The following is a 23,228-nucleotide window of genomic DNA, read 5'->3' as shown; positions in this document are numbered from 1 at the left end:
GCAAAATTTTTCACAGGCCTGAGAAATGGAGCTAGGTCAATCCAATTTTTAAATGAAGACTAGGACTAAGACTAGCAGGAAAAAAAAATCAGCTAAAGAATACAAATATAATTCCCATTGAAATAACACCAAAAAGTGAAATGTAATCACCAGTCAAGAAATTTTGTTGGATAATACAAGCCTTTGGGACTTGTGATAAAATTTGCAATGGGTATAGTTAACATAGAACCAACCTGGCTTGGTAAACGCGACCTCGTGGAAAGATGGAAACAGAGAGCTTATCTGATTTCCACATCTTGCTGCAATCTTAAAAGGTGTATCTTGGAGGCCCTCCAAGCAGTTTTCCAGAAGACAGTCTGTTCAGTTTTGCTGAAGATATCAATGCAGAACACCACTGCAGACTTTACTAGAAAAGTCAGACGGGCTTTTGATATTTGCCCATAATTAAAGGGAGACCAACAATTTAAAAAGAAAAGGAGGACTTGTGGCACCTTAGAGAGTAACACATTTATTTGAGCATAAGCTTTCATGAGCTACAGCTCACTTCATCGGATGCACGAAAGCTTATGCTCAAATAAATGTGTTAGTCTCTAAGGTGCCACAAGTACTCCTTTTCTTTTTGTGAATACAGTCTAACATGGCTGCTACTCTGAAATCTGTCAAAAATTTAAAAGTCACACTTATTTCTGAAGATATTTTGTCTACTATTGATACAAGTAACCCCTAAAATCCAGTATAATTGAAAGTTTAGGAAGAAAATCCCCCACAAAAATTCTTTTTATTTTGTGCATTTCATAGCCCATTGTGTAAAGTTAGTTTTCATTGTCTCCACTGTATAGTCTATTAGTTGGTCACTTCCCTCTTTTGTGTGTGTGTGAATCTTTTACACAGCAACAGGGAAGATAAATGTATTTTAAAAAATAAATAGGACTCTGAAACCCCAACAACGGGCAGGGTACTCAACTTTCAACACACTTTTTAACTGAAAGAAAAGGAGTACTTGTGACACCTTAGAGACTAACCAGTTTATTTGAGCATAAGCTTTCGTGAGCTACAGCTCACTTCATCGGATGCAGACTAACACGGCTGTTACTCTGAAACCTGTCACTTTTTAACTGAGAATTTCAAACTGATATTGTGCCTTTAATGCTAAAGTACTTGGGGTCAAATCCTGGTCCACTGAAGAAAACAGGATTTTTGCCACCAACTTCATTGGCATCAGGATTTGGTCCGAAGGTGAAGATGAAAAGCTTTCAGCAATCAGGTTTGGGTCTCCTGATGTGTTAGGCTTTGTTTAAACACTTAGGAAACCTTGGTCTGCGGCCTGGTCTACATTTAAAAGTTTTGCCAGCACAGCTATACAGTAAGGAGCATAGACACAGTGATAGCGACATCAAAGTCCTTTTGCTTGTTTTTTTCAGGGAACTGGTATAAACTATACTGGCAAAATAATTAAAATAAAATAGACTGCATCTATACTAGGAGAGGTTGCAGGCATAGCTCTTCTGGTATAGCTATACCAGCAAAGCCTATCTAGTGTAGACAAGACCAGTGTCTCAAAGAGTTTCTAATATAGAGCAGCAAATACCAACATTGCAAACTACTAATTTTATTTATATTTTAAAATAATTGCATATGCTGCGCATGCATTTTACTACATTTAGTCATAAAGCACTTTTAATCAAATTGCATGGCTTTAAATATTAAAATATTTGAAAATTATATTTTAATTTTAGATCATATTTCGGAAAAAAGAGTATTCAACAGGGCAGGTTGCCATTATTGAGGCACTGCTCAAAAAAAAATCTCATGAAGTTAAGGGTCTCAGTCTCTAACATTTAATTTTTGGGGAGGTTATTGGAAAGGTGGTGTCTGAATAGCTCCAGCTGTATCTTGAACTTGCAAATGTTGCAGATCACTATCAGTTTTGTTTTAGCTGCACAGGTGATTTTGTTGATGGCAATCTCTCTCAGCAATGGTGTACATGCTGATGAGGATCAAAAGCTATCAGCAGCCTTTGATACTAATAACTACTAGGCTTTGATAACTTGTCTGTGGGATCTTTCAGGAAGATAACCCTTCAGTGGACTCTTTCCTTCCTCTTTGAAAGGTGCTAAAGGGTAGAATGAAAGCATTATTTTAGTTCCCCAAGATCTTTGACAAGCAGAATACTGCAGGGTTCCAACTTGCCAACCATCCTCTCCAATATATATGTCAAGACTTCAGGGGAAATAGTGAGAATTTTTTGTTTTGCAGTGTCATCAATCTGACAAGTGTGGTGAAGTGGTTGGGAGGAAACTGGTTAAAAATGAGCCCAGATAAGATGGAGGAGATGCTGATTTGAGGAGGAGGAAATATCTAGAAGGCATGGTCTTCTATTTGAAGTGTCTTTGATCTTCATTATTCTCATTCTTGGGCAGGAGGAGGAAAGTTTTGGATGCACCTCTGCTCTTGGTGGTGATGCTATTTCAGATACAGCTATCCCAGACTACCATCATTTCTTTCTGATTCTTCATAGTTTCATAGAGTTTAAGACAGAGGTTCTCAAACTGGGAGTCGTGACCCCTCAGGGGGTCATGAGATTATTACATGGGGGGTCGCAAGCTGTCTACCTCCACCCGAAACCCCGCGTTGCCTCCAGCTTTAATAGTGGTGTTAAATATATTTAAAAGTGTTTTTAATTTATAAGGAGGGTCACATTCAGAGGCTTGCTGTGTGAAAGGCGTCCCCAGTACAAAAGTTTGAGAACCACCGGTTTAAGGCCAGAAGGTACCATTAGGTGTAATCTAATCTGACCCCTTCTATATAACAGGCCATTACATTTCATCTGGTTACCTAGCATTGAACCAAATAACTTGATTTGACGACATCAAGAGGTAGAGAATCTCTACCACTTCCTTTGGTAAGTGTACCAATGGTTAATCACTCTGACAGTTAAAAATGCGTACCTAACTTTTCATTTGAATTTGACTGGTTGCAGTTTCCAGTCATTAGTTTTTGTTTATGCTTTTCTCTGATAGAGTAGAGTCTGGTATTTTCTCCTCATGAAAGTATGTATAACTGTAATTAAGTCATCTCTCAATCTTTTTTTTTTTAAAAAAGATAAAGAGATTGAGCTCTTTAAATGTATCACTTTAAGATATTTTCTCCAGCTCTTGGTCCTGCTTTGAGCAGGGGGTTGGACTAAATGACCTCCTGAGGTCCCTTCCAACTCTGATATTCTATGAGTCTATGATTCTATTCTATGAATCAGTTTTGTCACTCTTTTCTGTACCCTCTCAGATTTTTCAACTTCCTTTTAAAAATGTGGGTGGAAGAACGATAAGCAATATTCAAATATTGGTCTCACCAATGCTGTACACCGGGGTAGGCAACCTATGGCATGCGTGCCAAAGGCAGCACACGAGCTGATTTTCAGTGGCACTCTCACTGCCCGGGTCCTGGCCACCGGTCCGGAGAGCTCTGCATTTTAATTTAATTTTAAATGAAGCTTCTTAAACATTTTAAAAACCTTATTTACTTTACATACAACAGTAGTTTAGTTATATATTATAGACTTATAGAAAGAGACCTTCTAAAAATGTTAAAATGTATTACTGGCATGCGAAACCTTAAATTAGAGTGATGAAGACTCAGCACACAACTTCTGAAAGGTTGCTGACCCCTGCTGTACACGATGCAAAATCACTTGCCTACCTTTACTTTCTATCCCCCCAGTTTATACATCCAAGGATCTTTTATATTCTTTCTTTATCAATTAAATCCTGTATAATTGTTTATCAATTAAATCCAGTACCAGCTTTTCCAATATCTTTCCTGGAATTGATGTGCGGTTAACTGACCAATATTTACCTGGGTCATCCTGCTTTCTCTTTTTGAATATTGCCACTTTCAACATTAACACTCTTACAGTGTTCTGGAATTTCCCTAGTCTTCCAAGACTTATTAAAAATTAACATCAGTGTGCCAAAGATTTTTTCAGCCAATTCTTTTAAGACTCTTTAGTGCAAGCTATTTAGGTCTGTTGATTTTAAAATGTTTATCACTAGTAGATGATGATGTCTAGCATCCTCCTCAGCAACTAACAGACTGGAAATTGCTTCATCATCCTCATGTGATATGAATACATCCTCCCTCTCATTTAAAAAAAAGTCAGAAATATTTATTGAACACTTCTGTCTTTTCTGCACCATTATTAATAATTTTACCATCTCCATCTACCATTGCTAGGATTTCTTTTGTTCCTAATATACCAGGGATGGCCAAACTTTGGCTCATGAACCATATGCGGCTCTTTTATAATTAAAGTGCAGCTCACAGATTCCCCCTCGGGGTTCCCCCATTCTCCACCTACCAGACTGAGGAGGGAGCTTGGGACTCTGCCTTGCAGCAGGGTGGTGGAATAGAGGCTTCTGCCCAGTGGGGAGGAGGATCTTGGGCCTTCAGCCTCACAGGGCGTGCCTGCTTGGGTTCTGGGCTTCAGCAGGAGCAGGGCTGAAACCCTGAGCCCCGGCAGGTGCCTCCCAAGGTACTGAAGCCCTGACTCCCAGCAGATGTGCCCTGGCTTGCAAACTTCTGAAAATTGTCGTATGCTGCTCAGGGGTCTGTAAGTTTGGCCACCCCTGTAATATACTTAAAAAACTCCTTCCTATTGTCCTTAGCCCTGTTAGCATGGATTTTTCCCTATGTGACTGGAGTCCCAGTGGGGGCCAGCTATGGTCACTCAATTAGGGTGAACTGCAACAAATGGGGCAGACAATCCCTATAAAGCTGGTGGATATTCCAATACTTAGATTTACCAAGACAGCATAAAACAGCTTCTTTATTACCTTACTGGTTACTCAGAAGTCCAAACAATACAGTTCCCTTAAAGTGATCCAGCCTCAGGCCTCCATCCAGGTACCTAAGTCAAATATTTCATAGGTTATAGTCTAATGTTCAAATCTCATATTCAGGACATACCAGCATAACTGGCCAGACTCCACCCATCTGGGTTCGAGGGGCAACACCTCCCCCTCTGCATCAGTGGGAGGCCACTCTGCCTCACCAGATGGCCATCCAAGAAATTCATCTTAAAGAATTCCCAATTTTCATTCATGTATTTCTGTCTAAATTTTTCCTCCCAATTAGTTTTGCCCATAATTTCCCTCAGTTTCAGGAAATAAACCCTTTTGAAGTCGCCACCATAATAATCTGTGCCTAAGTAACTATAAGGCTAGAATGCAATGTGCTTTACTGGGGGATATCCTTGGAAAGGCATAGTTAAGCTTCTAGGAAATGGTGCAGGATGCATGAGAGAAGGGCAAAGGGTAAAGAAAGACAGCCGCGGAGAGTTGGTGGTTCAGGAAGATGTGTGAAGGAAAGCCATCAGAAGATATGGGGATAGCCCTAGAGGGGGAAAAATGATAACGGTCCTAAGGAAAGAGAAAGAATGGGACAAATGGAGGATGGGAACAGAAATAATAAATGATAGAGAGGAAAACAGAAAGAAATTAAATATGATACAAAAGAATAGAATGTGTGTGTAAATGAGAGAGAGAGCCGTAAATACACATTTCTTTTTTCTATTTGCCAGGTAGTCTTGTAGGGTTGATCCCATCACGGATATGATTTTATATTTGTAGTATAAAATTCTGATGATTTATTTTTGTTTGGTTTGGGGAGATGCATTGTGGGAGGGGCAGCAAAATTTTTCTTTGCCTGGAAAAACAATACATCTAAGGTTATCTCTACTCTAAAGCTACTTTGCATTACTCTGACTGTTAATTGTTTCCTTCTCTTATATTTTTCTTAGAATGTATTTAGTCAGGTAGTTTCCCAAAATTTATTTTACTCCATCAAGCCAAAATGAAGTTCCTTGACTTTATGCAGAGCATTTGCAGCTTTCTGCTCTCACAAACCTTCCTAGCTAAATTTTCTCTCTGCTCCTAGTCCCTTTCACTCCCTATGTTCCATTAGTGTTTACAATTAATTCTTGTTTTAAAATTCCAAAGCACCTGCTAAGCTGGTACTTGCAAAGTAAAATACCTATGTTTCTATGGAGAAAGTGGTGTCATAACATTGCAAAGGAAACTAAGGTGTCCTGACATGGATCAAGTGCTGCTTGCTTTACTCATACACCTTGTCCCTACAAAGTCAATATAACTACTTATGTGAGAAAGAAGTGCAGATTGTGGCCCAGTGTGTTTAATCTATATCCTCATTGTATAGCAGGAAAAGATGGTTTACTTTTCTTTTACTTTACTTTTTACTTTTAGTGGTATATTGTGGAAAAGAGATTTTTCCTTTTCACTGTTAGAATTACTTTCTGAAGTTTTTTTAATTCCAAATTCAGTCTAGTGCAGATTTAAATTTCTGTAAACTTTATAGAGATTGTCATAACTGTGCTATTTTGTAAACTTCCTTAAATGACCTGTTTACTCAGAAACCTTCTACTAAGCTGATCATTAGCCATTTCAGCATAATGGAAGGAGGTTTTGGTATTTGGTATAATGTTTTTGGTATTGTAAACCACACTCATTCCTTGTGGTTGTGATAAATCACTTTCAAACATTAATGTTGATTATGAGTTCATATAAATTATTTATGAACTGACTTTCTTTTACTGATATGAAATATACACATTTCGTTATTTAAATACTTTGAGCCAAATCCTTCAGCCATAACTTAGGCAAAAGTCCCACTGAAGTCCATACTCAGCCTGAAGTCAAAGTAAAGTCTGCTGGATCAGCGCTTCTGTTTCTTAACAAGTACATAATTTTTGTGCGTACATATTTTGAAGCACAAATTATTAAGCTAGTATTTCTCTGTCTATTATTACTGTTGGGTAGACTAAAATTTTATTTTAAAATGTATGTTAAAATGAAATTGAAACCAAGATAAGTGTAATAGAAAAGTAGTTAGTAGCTAGGATACAAATTCTGTCTATTACATTGATTTTTTTTCACCTAGGTTCCAGCTCAGATTGTCCAAGAAGAAGAAATTGTGGCACCTGCCAGTACTCCTGCTGATGAGGTTAAATTTTTTTGTTTTCTCAGTAGGGAGGAAAGTGTATAAATCTGTAAATTAAGAGTGGACTAGACTAGCAACCCTTGAATCTAACCACTTTTTGAATTTCAGGATTGAATGTGAAACACTTGTATTTGATTCTGAGATCCAAACCAACTAATGTAGCTTTAGTCCTATGTTGGATCCCAAACTGGGCTGGATCTATTTTCTTCTTTTGGTTTTGATGCCATTGAACTCTCAAAAGAACATCTGATCTCATAAAATATACATTATTCAAAGGTAGTGGAAATCTTGCAGGATCATCTGAACTAACTATATTTCTGTCATTTGGGGCCTCAGATTTACAATAACAGTTCATAAAATTTCAGTGGCTGCTGAACCAGCCTTGACTGAGACTTGAACCTAGCCTATAGCTAATCATCACTTCCTTAACCCATCTGTACCATAAATTAAAATGCACTACATTTGTAGTGATGTAAATGTCCTTAATTTTCAAAACCAAGTGCCTAAAGTTAGGTTCCTAAGTCCATATTTAGGCACTTAAATAAGTAGTTTGATTTTCCAAAGTGCTGAGCATCTAGCAGCCAACATAGAAGTCAAGGGAAGTAGCTGGCTGTTGAGCACTTTTGAAACTCAGGACATGTATTTTTGTCCCTAAATTTGGATTCACAAACCTAACATTAGGCACTTGTTTTTGAAAATCTTGGCCTAGATTTTTATTCATATTTTATTTAAAAAAGATTTTAAGACAAAGTGCTAACTCTCAGCCTTGTGCAGTACACACTGTGGCAGAAATCCTAGCCCCATAAAAGTCAGTGGAATTTTGCCATTGATTACAATAGGGCTAGGATTTCATCCAGTATGTAGTTTTCATTCTGAGAGAATTGTTAATCTGCAAAGCATTGCTCCTGTATCAATGCCTTCCCCTTTGGGCACTATAAAATGAAAAACAGAGTCAGTGTGGTCTAGTAATTAGAACAGAACACTGCACAAAGGGTTCCGAGGTTCTCTTCCTAGGGACAGGTCTACACTATCACTTAAGTTGGTCTAACTTACATCGCTCAGGGGTGTGAAAAAAACCTGCCCCGAGCCATACAAGTTTTGCACTTTCCACAACAGCGCTTTGTCAGCAGGAGATGCTTTCCCGCCAATATAGCTTCTGCTTCTCGCTGAGATGGAGTAATTATGCCGATGGGAGAGCACTCTCCTGTCAGCATAGCGCATCTTCACCAGATGCGCTACAGTGGTGCAGCTGCACTGATGTAGCGCTGCAGTGTAGAATTGCCCTAATTCTCCCACAAAGTGTGACCATGGACAAGGTCTCTGTGCCTTGCTTTAGCCATCTGTAAAATGTATGTAATAGTATCTACCTCACAAATGTGTTGTAAGGTTTGCTTAATTCGTGTCTTTCATGTGTGTTAAAAACTGACAATTATCAAAGCTTGTTCAGCACCTAGAGCCTAATGCACACAAATTCCACCACTTTCAAGCCTAGAGCAGCTGTGAAAGGCAGTGTATGCTGGCTCCAAGGTACACCAACCTGTACAGATGACAGGCTGGTCTGCCACAGTTGTGATAACTACAAGATTTTGGTTGGATAGCTTTACTTTTAATTAAGGTTCGATGCACCCAAAAATAATCATCTTTATTGTAGGCGGAAGGTGTGTGATATTGTACAAGATAGTTTTCTCAGATTAATTAAAGGATATAAAAAAGGAATAAAAAGAAGAAAAGTGTTTGTAATCAATATTGTTTAATCAAAATGGTTCAAGCCTGTATTAAACACACATTTGCTTCTGTTTTTATTTCAATGCCACAAGTAAGCCAAGGGGTGGTTTGTAGGCACTGTGCCCTTTGCAACATAAATAATAGGTAACTAAATGGTTCAGTAATGGAGTAAGTACTTTGATCCCAGATTCCACAGGATAATTAGAAACAAACCTTTGATAATTATTTGTAAAAATATGCCCAATAATTATTAATCACATTGTTTACTAACACACATCCCCTTCCATAGATTTATAACCAATTTATACTCTGTAGCTAGAGAACTGGACATACTGTTAATAATCTGATAGATTATTTTAAAGATTTAATGCAAAACTAGATGTTATTCTCATAATCTCTCACATAGTGCTTTCCATTTACAAACATCAGTTAATGATCACAATGAGCCTTTGAGTAAGGCATTATCTAGAGCAGAGATGGGCAAATTTTTTGGGCCGAGGGCCACATCTGGGTGGGGAAATTGTATGCATGGCCAGGGCAGGGGGTTGGGGTGAGGGAGGGAGTGCGGGATGTGGGAGGGGGTGCGGTGTGCAGGAATGGGCTCAGGGCAAGGGATTGGGGGCAGAGGAGGGGTGCGGACTGCGGGAGGGAGCTCAGGGCAGGGGGTTGGGATGCAGGAAGGGTGTGGGGTGCAGGAATGGGCTCAGGGCAAGGGATTGGGGGCAGAGGAGGGGTGCGGACTGCGGGAGGGAGCTCAGGGCAGGGGGTTGGGATGCAGGAGGGGTGCGGGGTGCAGGAATGGGCTCAGGGCAAGGGATTGGGGGCAGAGGAGGGGTGCGGACTGCGGGAGGGAGCTCAGGTCAGGGGTGTGGGGTGCAGCAGGGGGCTCAGTGCAGGGGGTTGGGATGCAGGAGGGGTGCGGGGTGCAGGAATGGGCTCAGGGCAAGGGATTGGGGGCAGAGGAGGGGTGCGGACTGCGGGAGGGAGCTCAGGGCAGGGGGTTGGGGTGCAGGAATGGGCTCAGGGCAAGGGATTGGGGGCAGAGGAGGGGTGCGGACTGCGGGAGGGAGCTCAGGGCAGGGGTGTGGGGTGCAGCAGGGGGCTCAGGGCAGGGGGTTGGGATGCAGGAGGGGTGCGGGGTGCAGGGGGGGCTCAAGGCAGGGAGTTGGGGTGCACCAGGGTGCAGCAGGGGGCTCAGGGCAGGGAGTTGAGGTGCAGGCAGGGGGCTTAGGGCAGGGAGTTATGGGGTGGGATTCAGGAGGGTTTCGGGCTCCGGCCCGACGCTGCTTACCTAAAGCGGCTCTGGGGTGGCAGTGGCACACAATGGGGCCAGGGCAGGCTCCCTGCACACCTGCCTTGCCCCATGCCATGCCGGACGGCTGGAACCACGTCCCTGCGCGGCCCCTGGGGTAGGAGGGGCACATGGCTCCATGCGCTGCCCTTGCCACACCTCCAGGTACCTCCCCCGAAGCTCCCATTAGCTGTGATTCCCTGTTCCCAGGCAATGGGAGCTTCGGGGGGTGGTACCTGGAGGCAAGGGCAATGCACGGAGCTCTCTGCCCCCCGTGGCCCCGGGGCCGCAGGGACATGATGGCGGCCAATTCTGAGAGTAGCACAGGGCCTGCCACACCATGCGGGGCAATCCTGCGGACCAGATCCAAAGCCCTGACGGGCTGGATGCGGCCCGCAGGCTGTAGTTTGACCACCCCGATCTAGAGTTTATATGGAAGAAACAAGGATGCTAAATGATATGCCTGAAACACAGAGTTAATCAGTATCAGAACAGGGATTAATAGTATCACAAATAATAAACAATCTATAAATCCATGAACTAACGGTTCACTTCCAGCAAACCGTTTTTTCTTTTAGTGGGGTTTTCATAATGAGGAGTGGGGAGGAGGTACTTGCAAACCACAGTGATCACAAGAAACAGTGGTGAAAACTAAGGCCAACTATGGTACCTGGATCCTGAAACCTTTTGTTCTGAATGTGTTTGCTGATACACACTCACTCTCTTTTTCCTAGCTGGAACTGGGAAATATATATTTTTTCATTATTTGATTCTTTTTTTGGTGGAAAAAAGAAAAGATTATGGGTGAGGCAGTTACTACTTGTAATGACTCAACAGCTGGGAGATGCATTGCCATCTGCTGCTGAGGCAGTTTAATAGCTTAGTCCAAGATTTAAAAAAAAGGGGCCTAAAGTTCGGGCCCTGTAATCCTTATTTGGGTGCCTTAATATGGATTTAGGAGCCTGACTTTAAGCACCTTATTTTGCAAATTTTGGACTTAGAGCTTTAAGTCACTGTCAAAACTGTGATCAGGCCCAAGTCATATGCAGGGAACGTGGGCATAGGAGTTTGGATCTGCCTGAAACAGACAATAACTACATAAAACTATTTTTTTGTTTTATCATTCCAAGTGTGAAGGACACACACAAATGAAATATAGAGAGTCTCTTATTTCAGTTAGAACTCAAATAAAGTCAGGATGTGGGCGTTAGTTCTTTACTGGCATTGTGTGGAAGGAAACGGGGAATTTTCTAGATTTATTGTGGCATTGCCCAAAAACAGATACTGGGAAGAGGAAGCTAAATATAATTTTAAATACAAATCTACCCCTGAGAGATTGGATATCAAAGGAGTGCTCTGATTAGCAAATATATAAATGAATAAATCTGAAAGTTGTTAGGGGTTTGTGTTCCTCTAAAACAGTTCTAAGAACGTCTTCATTTGTGAAAAGAACATTTGAAAGAAACTGAAAATCATCTATCATTCTGAACATGGAGGACTGAAATAATGAAATGAGTGACCTTCTGGCACTTGAAGGGATACTGTTTAAGAGGAAGAACAAAGAATTTTGAAGAAACATGGAGTTTTTGTACCTTTATATGACCTTTAACAGTTATAACAGATCAAATCTAGAAGTATTTTCAGTTTTGTCTGAGAAAAAAATAAGTAAAAGCAGAGTAAGGACTTTAGGCTCTGTATGTCTGTGTCTGATCATACTTCCAGTGAACTGTACTGTCATTGTTGTACTGCTTCTAATATAGTTCTAATGGATATTTTTAAATACCCTTTTATTCCAAGTTCTAGTTTTACATTTTTAGATCCATATTGCAGCTTTAAGCCTCTCTTAAGGTGCAATTTTGCTAGGAGTGTCGGGAGCAAAGTGTGGCACTTACTCTACACCCTTTCAAAGAGTATAGCATGTTCCACTCTGCAGTCTTCACCTGCCTAGCTCTTTGCAGATTTGGGGAGAGAAGACTTCTCCCTAGTCCCTTCCAACCCCATAATCAGCCGGAGACACAAGACTCTGGCAGGCTATTCACAGGAGGATCTCAAGGCTCAGATTACAGAATGCTTCTGCCTGAGAAGAGGATGAGCTACTTGTGGCTTTCCTTCTCTTCTACACACACCTTCAAAGGGCTAATCCCAGTTTTGCCCTGAGGGCCATACTCTGCCCTTAGAATTGAACACAAAGGGAATTGTGCCTGCATATCTGAAAGCAGAACTCAACCCCTTGTATAGTGATAAAAAAAAATTAAATGACAAAATATGTATAGTTTGGAATATTGATCCAAAATGTTAGCATAACTGAGTGTTTGTGATAATGTCATTATATTCTTCATGGAAAAAAGATTAAACTTGTCTGTCTTTGTAATTCTCCAAGCACTATGTTTCTTGAGAAATTGATGCCTATAACTTACTTTTAGTAAAAATGTACAAACACTGTTCAGGTCATTAAAATACAGTGAAAAAGTCAATTTGAGATTTAATAGAATTTACAATAAAGGAAAATGGTGTGCATGTCAAAACTATTCTTTATATGTTGTCCGTGTGTGAGATTAAAACTGAGAGCAAAGAAAGAGTGATAAACGTTAGTAATGGCATTGCAACTGAAAGTGCAAGTGACTAATCGTGTATCTTTTTTTTATAGGTTGAGGAAGATGGAAGTGCCTATGAGGATATTGAAAAAAAGGTTTGTATAAAAAAGAATGTCAAGTTACTGGTTTCAGAGTAGCAGCCATGTTAGTCTGTAGCTGCAAAAAGAACAGGAGTACTTGTGGCACCTTAGAGACTAACACATTTATTGGAGCATAAGCTTTCGTGGGTTATAGCCCACTTCATCAGAGGCATAGAATGGAACATGTAGTAAGAAGATATATATACGTACAGAGAACATGAAAAGGTGGAAGTTGCCACACCAATTCTAAGAGGCTAATTAATTAAGATGAGCTATTATCAGCAGGAGAAAAAAAACTTTTGTAGTGATAATCAAGATGGCCCATTTCAGACAATTGACAAGAAGGTGTGAGGATACTTAACATGGGGAAATAGATTCAATTTGTGTAATGACCCAGCCACTCCCAGTCTCTATTCAAGCCCAGGTTAATCGTATCTAGTTTGCAAATTAATTCTAGTTCAGCAGTTTCTTGTTGGAGTCTGTTCTTAAAGCTTTTCTGTTGCAAAATTGCCAACTTTAAGTCTGTTACTGAATGACCAGAGAGGTTGAAGTGTTCTACTGGTTTTTGAATGTTATGATTCCTGATGTTGGATTTGTGTCCATTTATTCTTTTGCGTAGAGACTGTCCAGTTTGGCCAATGTACATGGCAGAGGAGCATTGCTGGCACATGATGGCATATATCACGTTGGTAGATGTGCAGGTGAACAAGCCCCTGATGGCGTGGCTGATGTGATTAGGTCCTCTGATGGTGTCACTTGAATAGATATGTGGACAGAGTTAGCATCAGGCTTTGTTGCAAGGATAGGTTCTTGGGTTAGTGTTTTTGTTGTGTGGTGTGTGGTTGCTGGTGAGTATTTGTATCAGGTTGGGGGGCTGTCTGTAAGTGAGGATTGGTCTGTCTCCCAAGATCCGTGAGTGAGGGATCGTCTTTCAGGATAGGTTGTAGATCTTTGATGATGTGCTGGAGAGGTTTTAGTTGGGGGCTGAAGGTGACAGCTAGTGGAGTTCTGTTATTTTCTTTGTTGGGCCTGTCCTGTAGTAGGTGACTTCTGGGTACTCTTCTGGCTCTGTCAATCTGTTCTTTCACTTCAGCAGGTGGGTACTGTAGTTTTAAGAATGCTTGATAGAGATCTTGTAGGTGTTTGTCTCTGTCTGAGGGATTGGAGCATATGTGGTTGTATCTTAGAGCTTGGCTGTCACCAGTGGATCATGTGGTGTGTCCTGGATGGAAGCTGGAAGCATGTATAAGGATAGCGGTCAGTAGGTTTCCGGTATAGGGTGGTGTTTATGTAACCATCGCTTATTAGCACAGTAGTGTCCAGGAAATGGACCACTGTTGTGGATTGGTCCAGGCTGAGGTTGATGGTGGGATGGAAATTGTTGAAATCATGGTGGAATTCCTCAAGGGCTTCTTTTCCATGGGTCCAGATGATGAAGATGGCATCAATGTAGCACAAGTAGAGTAGGGGTACCCGCATGGCCCCACAGTATGCCAACATTTTTATGGCTGACTTAGAACGATGCTTCCTTAGTGCTCGTCCCCTAACGCTCCTATTACAAAGAAGATCGGGTGGGTTAACACTGGGGCTGCTCTATTGGAGAGAGATTTAGAGCACAATTCGAATCTCCTGATTTACAGAGGATTTTTAGGGGCATCATGAATCTCATTCATATCTATGGAAAGGGTAACATTGCAGACAGCAAAGAAACTGGGTTTTCAAATGGGGTCGAAATAGTTTCATGTGGAAGCCCAAGCACAGGGATGGAATTTAAAGGGCTCTAGGACTGAAGACCCTGCAAAGGGCCAATCATTTGTTACTCCAAGAAGGGGACTGAACTTGAAGAAGTGATCTGGCTGGAGAGCTGGGGCAATAAAAACTGAGAAGGCAGAGTCTCCAGAGATGAAGCCCTGGGGGCAATGCTGTATACCAGGGCCGGTAAGGACTTAAAGCTAGCCGAGAAGGGGCTGAGGACTGAGCCTAGAGATAGGCTAAAGACTAACGAGGGCACAGGGATAGGCCCTGTTGGACCTTTTACCCTGGAAGGGATTTGTCTGTGCATAGAGACCGTATGTGACTTGGCCAGAGGGCTGGACCGCTCAAGTCCTACCTGACAAGGTTAACAACTCACAGGGGGTGCTGGGAGCAGAGAGAGTGAGTGCAGGTTCACACCGAATGGACAAGAAGTGAGTGAGCCCCCTCACAGTGAGTTGTCATGCTATTTTCAGGAACGATTTGTCTAAGGCTATTCACTGTATTAGAAACATGATCATACATGCTGTCCCCTATGGGAATTTTGGCATTGAAACTTGGCCAACGCTTAGGAGAAATGTATAATTACCCATTGTTAAGAGGCAATATCTTCCTATAGTGTACAAAAATCACTTAATAAAACTGCATTAGTCGGATTAAAAATATGACAGAGAATCTGTAAAACATTTGTAGAGCTCAGAGTGAAAATTTTGTGTTTCAGAAGTAGTAAACAAATTAATTATATATACAGGAGTAGCCCATTAACAGTCACCAATTCAGAAAAGCATCTTGATTCAGGAAAGCATCTCTATTCAGTGTACCACTTAAGCATGTTCTTAACTTTAAGCATGTGCTTGAGTACCATTGATGTCAATGGGACTCAAATACATGCTTAAAGTTAAGCATGACCACAAATTCTGTCCTGACTAGGGACAGAGTAGAGCACATGCGTAAGTTCTTTCCTGAGACAAGGCCTTAAAGAACTTTATGTTGGAGTAAAATGTTATTAATGTGAGTAAAATAGTTTACATCTTTTACTTGTGATTCTAATGAAGGGACTGTATGTGTGTGTGCATTTCTATATATATTTAGTTTAGTTTTGTGTGCCACCAATACATTAGTTTAACCTACATGTCAGCATGATTATCCTTTAGTATTTACAGTTCATTATGTCCTGTGGACCAAATTCTGCTTCCAGCTGTACTCTCTATAATTTATGGGGTTTGGATCTGTGCATGTTACTAACTTTTAAGCATTCAAATTCAGATAAGTTTTTCTCCCCCCCCCATAATCTCTAATATGTTGTAGAACACATTATATATCAAAATAGTATTAATTTGCAAAAACAACAGACATAAGATACATAGATGCTTCAAGGAAACTAAGAGGGTAAAGTGAAGAGTTTAATACTCAGAAAGGGAATATAATAACAATTGTATTTGAAATGTACATTTGAAATAGGTTTGCAGGCATGTAACTTGAAGCAAAACTTGACTTTGGATGTTTAAAATTTAATACCCAAAAGAATTGTATAGTTTGATTGTTACAAATCTTCTTCCTTTATGAGTATTAAACTCTTTCCTATTTTTTGTGTGTGTCTAAAGAATGTGAAGGTTAATGTTTGTAAAATGCTTTGAGACCCTCAGCTAAAGGTGACAAGTATAATGGAGAAATTATTATTTTTCCCTCTCATGAAAATTTTAAACTGAAAATTAGATATTTGCACTGGCAATATTATCAGTGTGTACAGCTGGTTACGTAGGTTTAAACAAGTTATGGGACTTGAATATATGCAAAAAACTATAACAGTAATTGATAATTTTTGGTTGCTTTATCAGTATACTAGCAAAGGGTTTCTCTTTAATTAATATTGTTAGAACTGCCAATAAAACTCAGATTGTTTGATCAAGTGTCTCTTGCATAGAAATTTTGTGGTTAAAAAATCAAAGTCACATTGATTCTGTTTATTGATTTTTATAATATGTTGCCCACACAGTATCTTTAATTTTTTTTCTCCACTTATTTTCTTTATACTGTTCTCTGGCTACAATTAAGTATTTTAGTACTTCCCACCTAGACAAGGTCACCATTGATCACCGAGAAGTTGTATAAACTAAGCATCAGTCATCAATAATGCTAAACAGGAAAACAATGGAGAGAACATTCAAAACTGAACTTTTAAATGTCCTATCCATCCATTTAGGTTTTTATCCATATTCATTAGCATATTGTATGTAGAGGAAGATCAAGTATTAATGCAACAATGAGTTAGAGCAGTCACAGGTGCTGGCTTTTAATTTTCCCCGCTCAGCCCCAGGCCCTACCCCAAATCCACACCTTTCCCCAAGCCCCCAACCCACCTCTTCCGCCCCCACTCCACTCCACCCCGGCCCTGCCCCCACTCCATCCCTTCCCTCAGACCCCACCCTTGCCCTGCCTCTTCCCACCCTGCTCCTCCCCACTCCCGCCTCTTCCTCACCTCTTTCCGCGTGCACCCCATCTACACTCCTCCCTCTCCCTCCCAGCGCTTCCTTCATGCTGCAGAACATCTGTTCTGCGGCATGCAGGAGGCGCTCGGAGGAAGGGGGAGGAGTTGATTGGCAGGAGGCTGCTGGCGGGCGGGAGTGTGGGGAGGGGAGCTTGGCACCCACTAATTTTTGTACACAAACTAGGAGGCATGCCTTTCTGCGGGGGGCACCATAGGTTCTTTGGGGAGGCACAAAGAAACTGGGATTCTGCAGGACTCACTGCCATAATAGCAGGAATGGGATAAAAATAGAGTGGTTATTGCAGAGTGGTACGGGAGCGGGATTAAAAAAAAAAGATGATCCTTCCGGGCCACAAACAACATGTATGTTCCAACCAGCAGCTGCGCCTCTCTGATCACCTAGCTAGGAAGGCAGGGCTGCTGCCAGCAGAAGCAGCATTGCCACCCTTACTTCTGCTGGCCTTCAGAGCAGGTGACGGGAAGTTGGTGGGGGACAAATTCTGTGAATGGTAAGGGTGGCGTGACGGGAAAAGTTTACGTACTCACTTAGGAGCTCTTTTACAGCCTAATGCTGTAATAATGTCCCATTGGGAAGTTTTTCACTATATCTAACCTTCCATGATTCCATCTGATTACTCCAAATTACACCCAAATAATTCTCTCTCATCTTTTGGGCCAAATTCTTCCTTGGAATAGTTCTGGACATTTCCAGTGACTTCAGTGGGAATTGCATTTGTATATCCAAGAAAATAATTTAAATTGTGTTTGAATTTGTTTTTTTGTATGCTTCAGATATTTGTAGCCTGCCAGCAAGTCTCCCCTTATTTTCTTGTAGCCATTCTATACGTTAGCTGTTTTAATTTTTCCTTATAAGTCAATGCGTCACCGTCTCTGAACCTGTTGCATAGAAAAATACCAATGATTTGTATTTCAGGAAAAGAAGAAAGAATGGAGCTTCAAAAATATGTTTGGATTCTTTCTCAAAAAGCCTGAAGAATCTAAAGGTATGTTATGCAGTTATTGATGGATTAGAAAGAACTCATGCACAAAACAAATTTACAACAGAAAACTGTAATACAGTCATCCTAATTTTGTGTTAGATGTAGCTGACTTTCACCTTCCTGCATAAACTCTCCCAGTCAAATCTCTATTTTTAGGTTTCCTACACTGAATGATGTAGATTAGGAATCTTTTGAATCAGCAGATTTGAAATTTGAGCTGCAAGCCAGCATGTATAAGTGTATTGAACTGGCTGATGAGGGTATAAGTATGAGTGAAAAAAGAACTTGGCATCAGTTTTCCCCTGCTGCTAAATTATGAATTTGCTCTTTGAAATAAAGTTGGCTAACAATCTGACAAAGTTATTTTTATGCTGCCTCACATAGCTAATAGATTGGTTAGTGCCATGGCACTGTTAGTGGAACAGGCCTGTGTGAAATATCTAGTGCTGGTGATCAAGATAGCGATTCTACTACTATCTTCATTGGCTGCCTAATCTAGGTGAAAAGGAGACCAAGTGCATGAATCTTCCCTGCTGGTACATAGCCCCTGCATAGGCAAGATCCTCGCAGTACCTCCTAAGTGGTACCAACTGGCAACTGGGTCCTTGCATGCCCAGGCAAATTCTGTGAGGGATCTTGGAGCAGCAAGGGGTCCCAGAAATGTAGTGAACATGCCCTGACACTCACTAACCTATGCCCCTAATTACTATGTTGATTTCTGTGGTTTCTGTGGCTGATGAGAGTATTCTACTCTACAATGGCATTGCAAGACGATGTCTACTACTATAGAGCAGTGGTTCTCAAACTATGGGGTGGGCTACACAAGAGAGGCGTGGGAATGTATCAAGGGAGGTGTGAGCTGTGTGCTTTTTTTTTTTTTTTTAAAGAGCTCTGGCTGTCAACCCTTGGTGGTTGGGGCTCATGCAGAAGGGCTATGCACACCTGGGAGGCGAGGATAAAAGGGACAGCTGGAGCCCCAACATCCTGGGGCCGACAGCCAGAGCCCCACCACCTGGATTTGCTCTAACCCCCCCCCCACACACACACAGTTAGTCCCTCACGGGGAGGTAGCCTGGGCTTGGGCTCTCCTTCCCTCAGTCCCTCACCTGGAGGTGGCAGGACTCTGGCTGTCAACCTCGGGATGGCAGCAGCAGCGCAGAAGTAAGGGTGGCAATGGGGAGTTAAGTCTGCTGTGAAAAGTGATATTGACAAATACCACTTTTCACATTGCCTCCCTTACTTCTGTGCTGCTGCTGGCAGCGGTGCTGCCTTCAGAGCTGGGTGCCTGGCCAGCAGCCGCTGCTCTCTGCTCTGTCTTCAGAGCTGGGTTGCTGTATGTGTACTGTGTGTGTGTGTGTGTGTGTGTGTGTGTGTGTGTGTGTGTAAACGACTGCAGACACAAAGAAAGGGGTCCCAATCAAATAAGTTTGAGAATCACTGCTATAGAGGGCTCATGGAATAATTCCACGTTGACAGCTATAGCCTGAACCCTAACTCTTACCAGTTCTCTTGGGAATGCGTGCTGCTGGAGCACTGCTGAATGGAAAAGAGAGCATGGATGGTGTGACACAAGCCATCACCACAGAAAATAATTCATGCCCGTGATCTGATGATGGGGGAAAGTTTTACAGTGATGGGCAAGTGGCAAAGCCACAGGTGTGGTGATGCTGGTGGTTGTAGTCACACATTTGAATGTAGGTGGCTCACAACACCAATTATAAATGTTTCATGGACTATTAGGACTTTATGCAACAACGCTACTGCCAGCCGACCTGAGAGAGGCATAGCACTTGTAAGGGAGTATGGTTAGCCATGTAAATTTAAATCACATTCAAAAATCAACCACAAGAGGGGGAGGTTGCTCATACTGAATAAGTAACACTGGTACTTTCAGTAAAATTTAGTTAATAGTTAATATATGTTTTTATTTTTTCACAAAATGTAAAAATTAAAGATTCTATAAAAACGCAAATTCCATGTTTTTCTGTGGGAAATGGATTTCTAGGGTCCCTGGTCACGAGATCCAGTCTAAGCTTAGAGACGTACAGAATCAATGGTAGAATGCCAAGGCAGATGAAATCCAGGGCTATGCTGACCCTCATGAGAACAAAGATTTTGTGCTGCTTTGAAGACATATATGTTCCTTCACATACCACTACAGTGGTATTGAAGAGTGTGGACAGCCTAACACTGACTATTGACAAAAGAGAAATCCTTCAGTGGTGACAACAGCGTTTAAGTGATCTAACACACTGTCCAACATCAGAGACAAGACATTAATAGCAGTAATTGATCAGCCAACATGTAATAACATGAATGCAACCCCATCCTGTGACAAAGTCAGCACTGCAGTCAGTGCCACAAAGAAGTTCAGGGCTCCTAGATCTGATGGCATTCCTGCAGAAATATTCCAGTATGGAGGTGAGATCCTGCTGAGGTGACTGCAAAGACTATTTCTCAATACGCGGAGTACAGAAGATGTACCGCAAGACTTCAAAGACACCACCATTGTCACCATATACAAAAGGAAAAGTTAAAAGTCCAGTTGTGGTAACTATTGCGGTATCTCATTACTCTCCATGGCTGGAAAGATTCTGACTAAAATATTCTTTGATCATCTACTATGCAACATAGAATCATAGAACTGGAAGGGACCTCGAGAGGTCATCTAGTCCTGTTCCCTGCACTCAAGGCAGGACTAAGTATTTAGACCATCTCTGACAGGTGTTTGTCCAACCTTCTCTTAAAAATCCCCAATGATGGAGATTCCACCACCTCCATTCTAACCATCAGAGGAGTGAAGTTTTGGAATAGCCTTCCGAGGGAAGTAGTGGGGGCAAAAGATCTATCTTGCTTTAAGATTAAACTCGATAAGTTTATGGAGGAGATGGTATGATGGGATAACATGGTTTTGGTAATTAAATATTCATGGTAAATAGGCCCAATGGCCTGTGATGGGTTTTTAGATGGGGTAAGATCCAAGTTACTCGGGAAAGAATTTTCTGTAGTATCTGGCTGATGAATCTTGCCCATATGCTCAGGGTTTAGCTGATCGCCATATTTGGGGTCGGGAAGGAATTTTCCTCCAGGGCAGATTGGAAGGCCCTGGAGGTTTTTCGCCTTCCTCTGTAGCATGGGGCACGGGTCACTTGCTGGAGGATTCTCTGCTCCTTGAGGTCTTCAGACTACAATTTGAGGACTTCAATAGCACAGATATAGGTGTGAGGTCTTTTTTAGGAGTGGTGGGTGAAATTCTGTGGCCTGCATTGTGCAGGAGGTCAGACTAGATGATCATAATGGTCCCTTCTGACCTAAATATCTATGAATAGGCAATTTGTTCCAGTGCTTAACCACTCTGACAGTTAGGAAGTTTTTCCTAATGTCCAACCTAAATCGCCCTTGCTGCAATTTAAGCCCATTGCTTCTTGTCCTATCCTCAGAGTTAAGAACAGTTTTTCTCCCTTCTCCTTGTAAAAACTTTTTATGTACTTGAAAACTGTTATCATGTCCCCTCTCAGTCTTCTCTTCTCCAGATTAAACAAACCCATTTTTTTTCAATCTTCTTTTATAGGTCTTGTTGACCTTTCCTGGACTTTCTCCAATTTGTCCACATCTTTCCTAAAATGTGGTGCGCAGAACTGGACACAATACTCCAGTTGAGGCCTAATCAGCGTGGAGTAGAGCAGAAGAATTACTTCTCATGGATTGCTTACAATACTCCTGCTAATACATCCCAGAATGATTACTTTTTTTGCAACAGAGTTACAGTTAACTCATATTTAGCTTGTGATTCACTATGACCCCAACATCCCTTTCTGTAGTACTCCTTCCTAGGCAGTCATTTCCCATTTTGTATGTGTGCAACTAATTGTTCCTTCCTAAGTGGAGTACTTAGCATTTGTCCTTATTGAATTTCATCCTGTTTATTTCAGACCATTTCTCTAGTTTATCCAGATCACTTTGAATTTTAATCCTATCTTCCAAAGCACTTGCAAACCCTCCCAGCTTGGTATCATCCTCAAACTTTATTAAGTGTACTCTGTATGCCATTATCTAAATCATTGATGAAGATATTGAACAGAACCGGATCCAGAACCGATCCCTGCAGGATCCCACTCGTTATGCCCTTACAGCATGACTGTGAACCACTCATAACTACTCTCTGGGAACGATTTTCCAACAAGTTATACACTCACCTTGTAGTAGCTCCATCTTGTGTGAGACAGTGGGTATGTCTGCTCTCACATTTTATAACGCTCTAACTTGCTGGCTCAGGAGTGTGAAAAATCACCCCCCTGAGCACAGCAAGTCTGAGTGCTTTAAAGCGCTAGTGTAGACAGGCTCTGAGCGCTGGGAGCCGGGCTTCCAGCACTCAGAGCTAATCCCCTCAGCAGCACTTTGAAGTTTCCATTGTAGACATACCCAGTATCAAAAGCCTTCCTACAGTCAAGATATACCACATCTACCGCTTCCCCACTATCCACAAGGCTTGTTACCCTGTCAAAGAAAGCTATCAGGTTGGTTTGACACTATTTGTTCTTGACCAATCCATGCTGACTGTTATTTATCACCTTATTATCTTCTAGGTGTTTGCAAATTGATTGCTTAATTATTTGCTCCATTATCTTTCTGGGTACAGAAATTAAGATGACTGGTCTGTAATTTCCCAGGTTGTCCTTATTTCCCTTTTTATAGGTGGGCACTATATTTGCCCTTTTCAAGTCTTCTGGAAGGTCTCCCATTTTCCATGACTTTTCAAAGATAACTGCTAATGGCTCAGATATCTCCTCAGTCAGCTCCTTGAGTATTCTAGGATGCATTTCATCAGGCCCTGGTGATTTGAAGACATCTAACTTGTCTAAATAATTTTTGACTTGTTCTTTCCCTATTTTAGACTCTGATCCTACCTCATTTTTACTGGCATTCACTATGTTAGATGTTCAATTGCCACCAACCTTCTGGGTGGAAACTGAAAGAAAGAAGTCATTAAGCACCTCTGCAATTTCCACATTTTCTGTTGTTGTCTTTCCCCCCTCATTGAGTAATGGGTCTACTCTGTCCTTGGTCTTCCTCTTGCTTCTAATATATTTGGAGTACTTGTTTCCTTTTATGTCCCTAGCTAGTATGATCTCATTTTGTGCCTCGGCTTCCCCCCACCCCGTCATTAACTTCACGCTACTGGAATCGCAATGCGGTTTTGGGCCAACATGAGGTATGGCAGACTTGATATTGGTAGTCCATCAGATGCATAAGAAATGCAGATAACAGCACCTGTCTTTATAGACC

At 41.4% G+C, this 23,228-nt stretch overlaps 1 protein-coding gene across 1 annotated transcript in view; it reads left to right on the top strand.

Moving 5' to 3' along the window:
- DCDC2C (doublecortin domain containing 2C) overlaps positions 1-23,228 on the top strand; it is a 115,255-nt gene that overhangs the window by 72,239 nt on the left and 19,788 nt on the right. The window contains exons 9-11 of the mRNA XM_073336085.2: positions 6,952-7,014; positions 12,675-12,716; positions 17,876-17,945. Of these exons, the coding sequence (XP_073192186.1) occupies positions 6,952-7,014; positions 12,675-12,716; positions 17,876-17,945 (175 nt within the window). The remainder of the gene's footprint in view (positions 1-6,951; positions 7,015-12,674; positions 12,717-17,875; positions 17,946-23,228) is intronic.

This window comes from Lepidochelys kempii, chromosome 3 (assembly GCF_965140285.1).
Source record: "Lepidochelys kempii isolate rLepKem1 chromosome 3, rLepKem1.hap1, whole genome shotgun sequence".
Lineage (NCBI taxonomy): Eukaryota > Metazoa > Chordata > Testudines > Cheloniidae > Lepidochelys > Lepidochelys kempii.
This window is presented reverse-complemented; position numbering and strand designations above follow the sequence as displayed.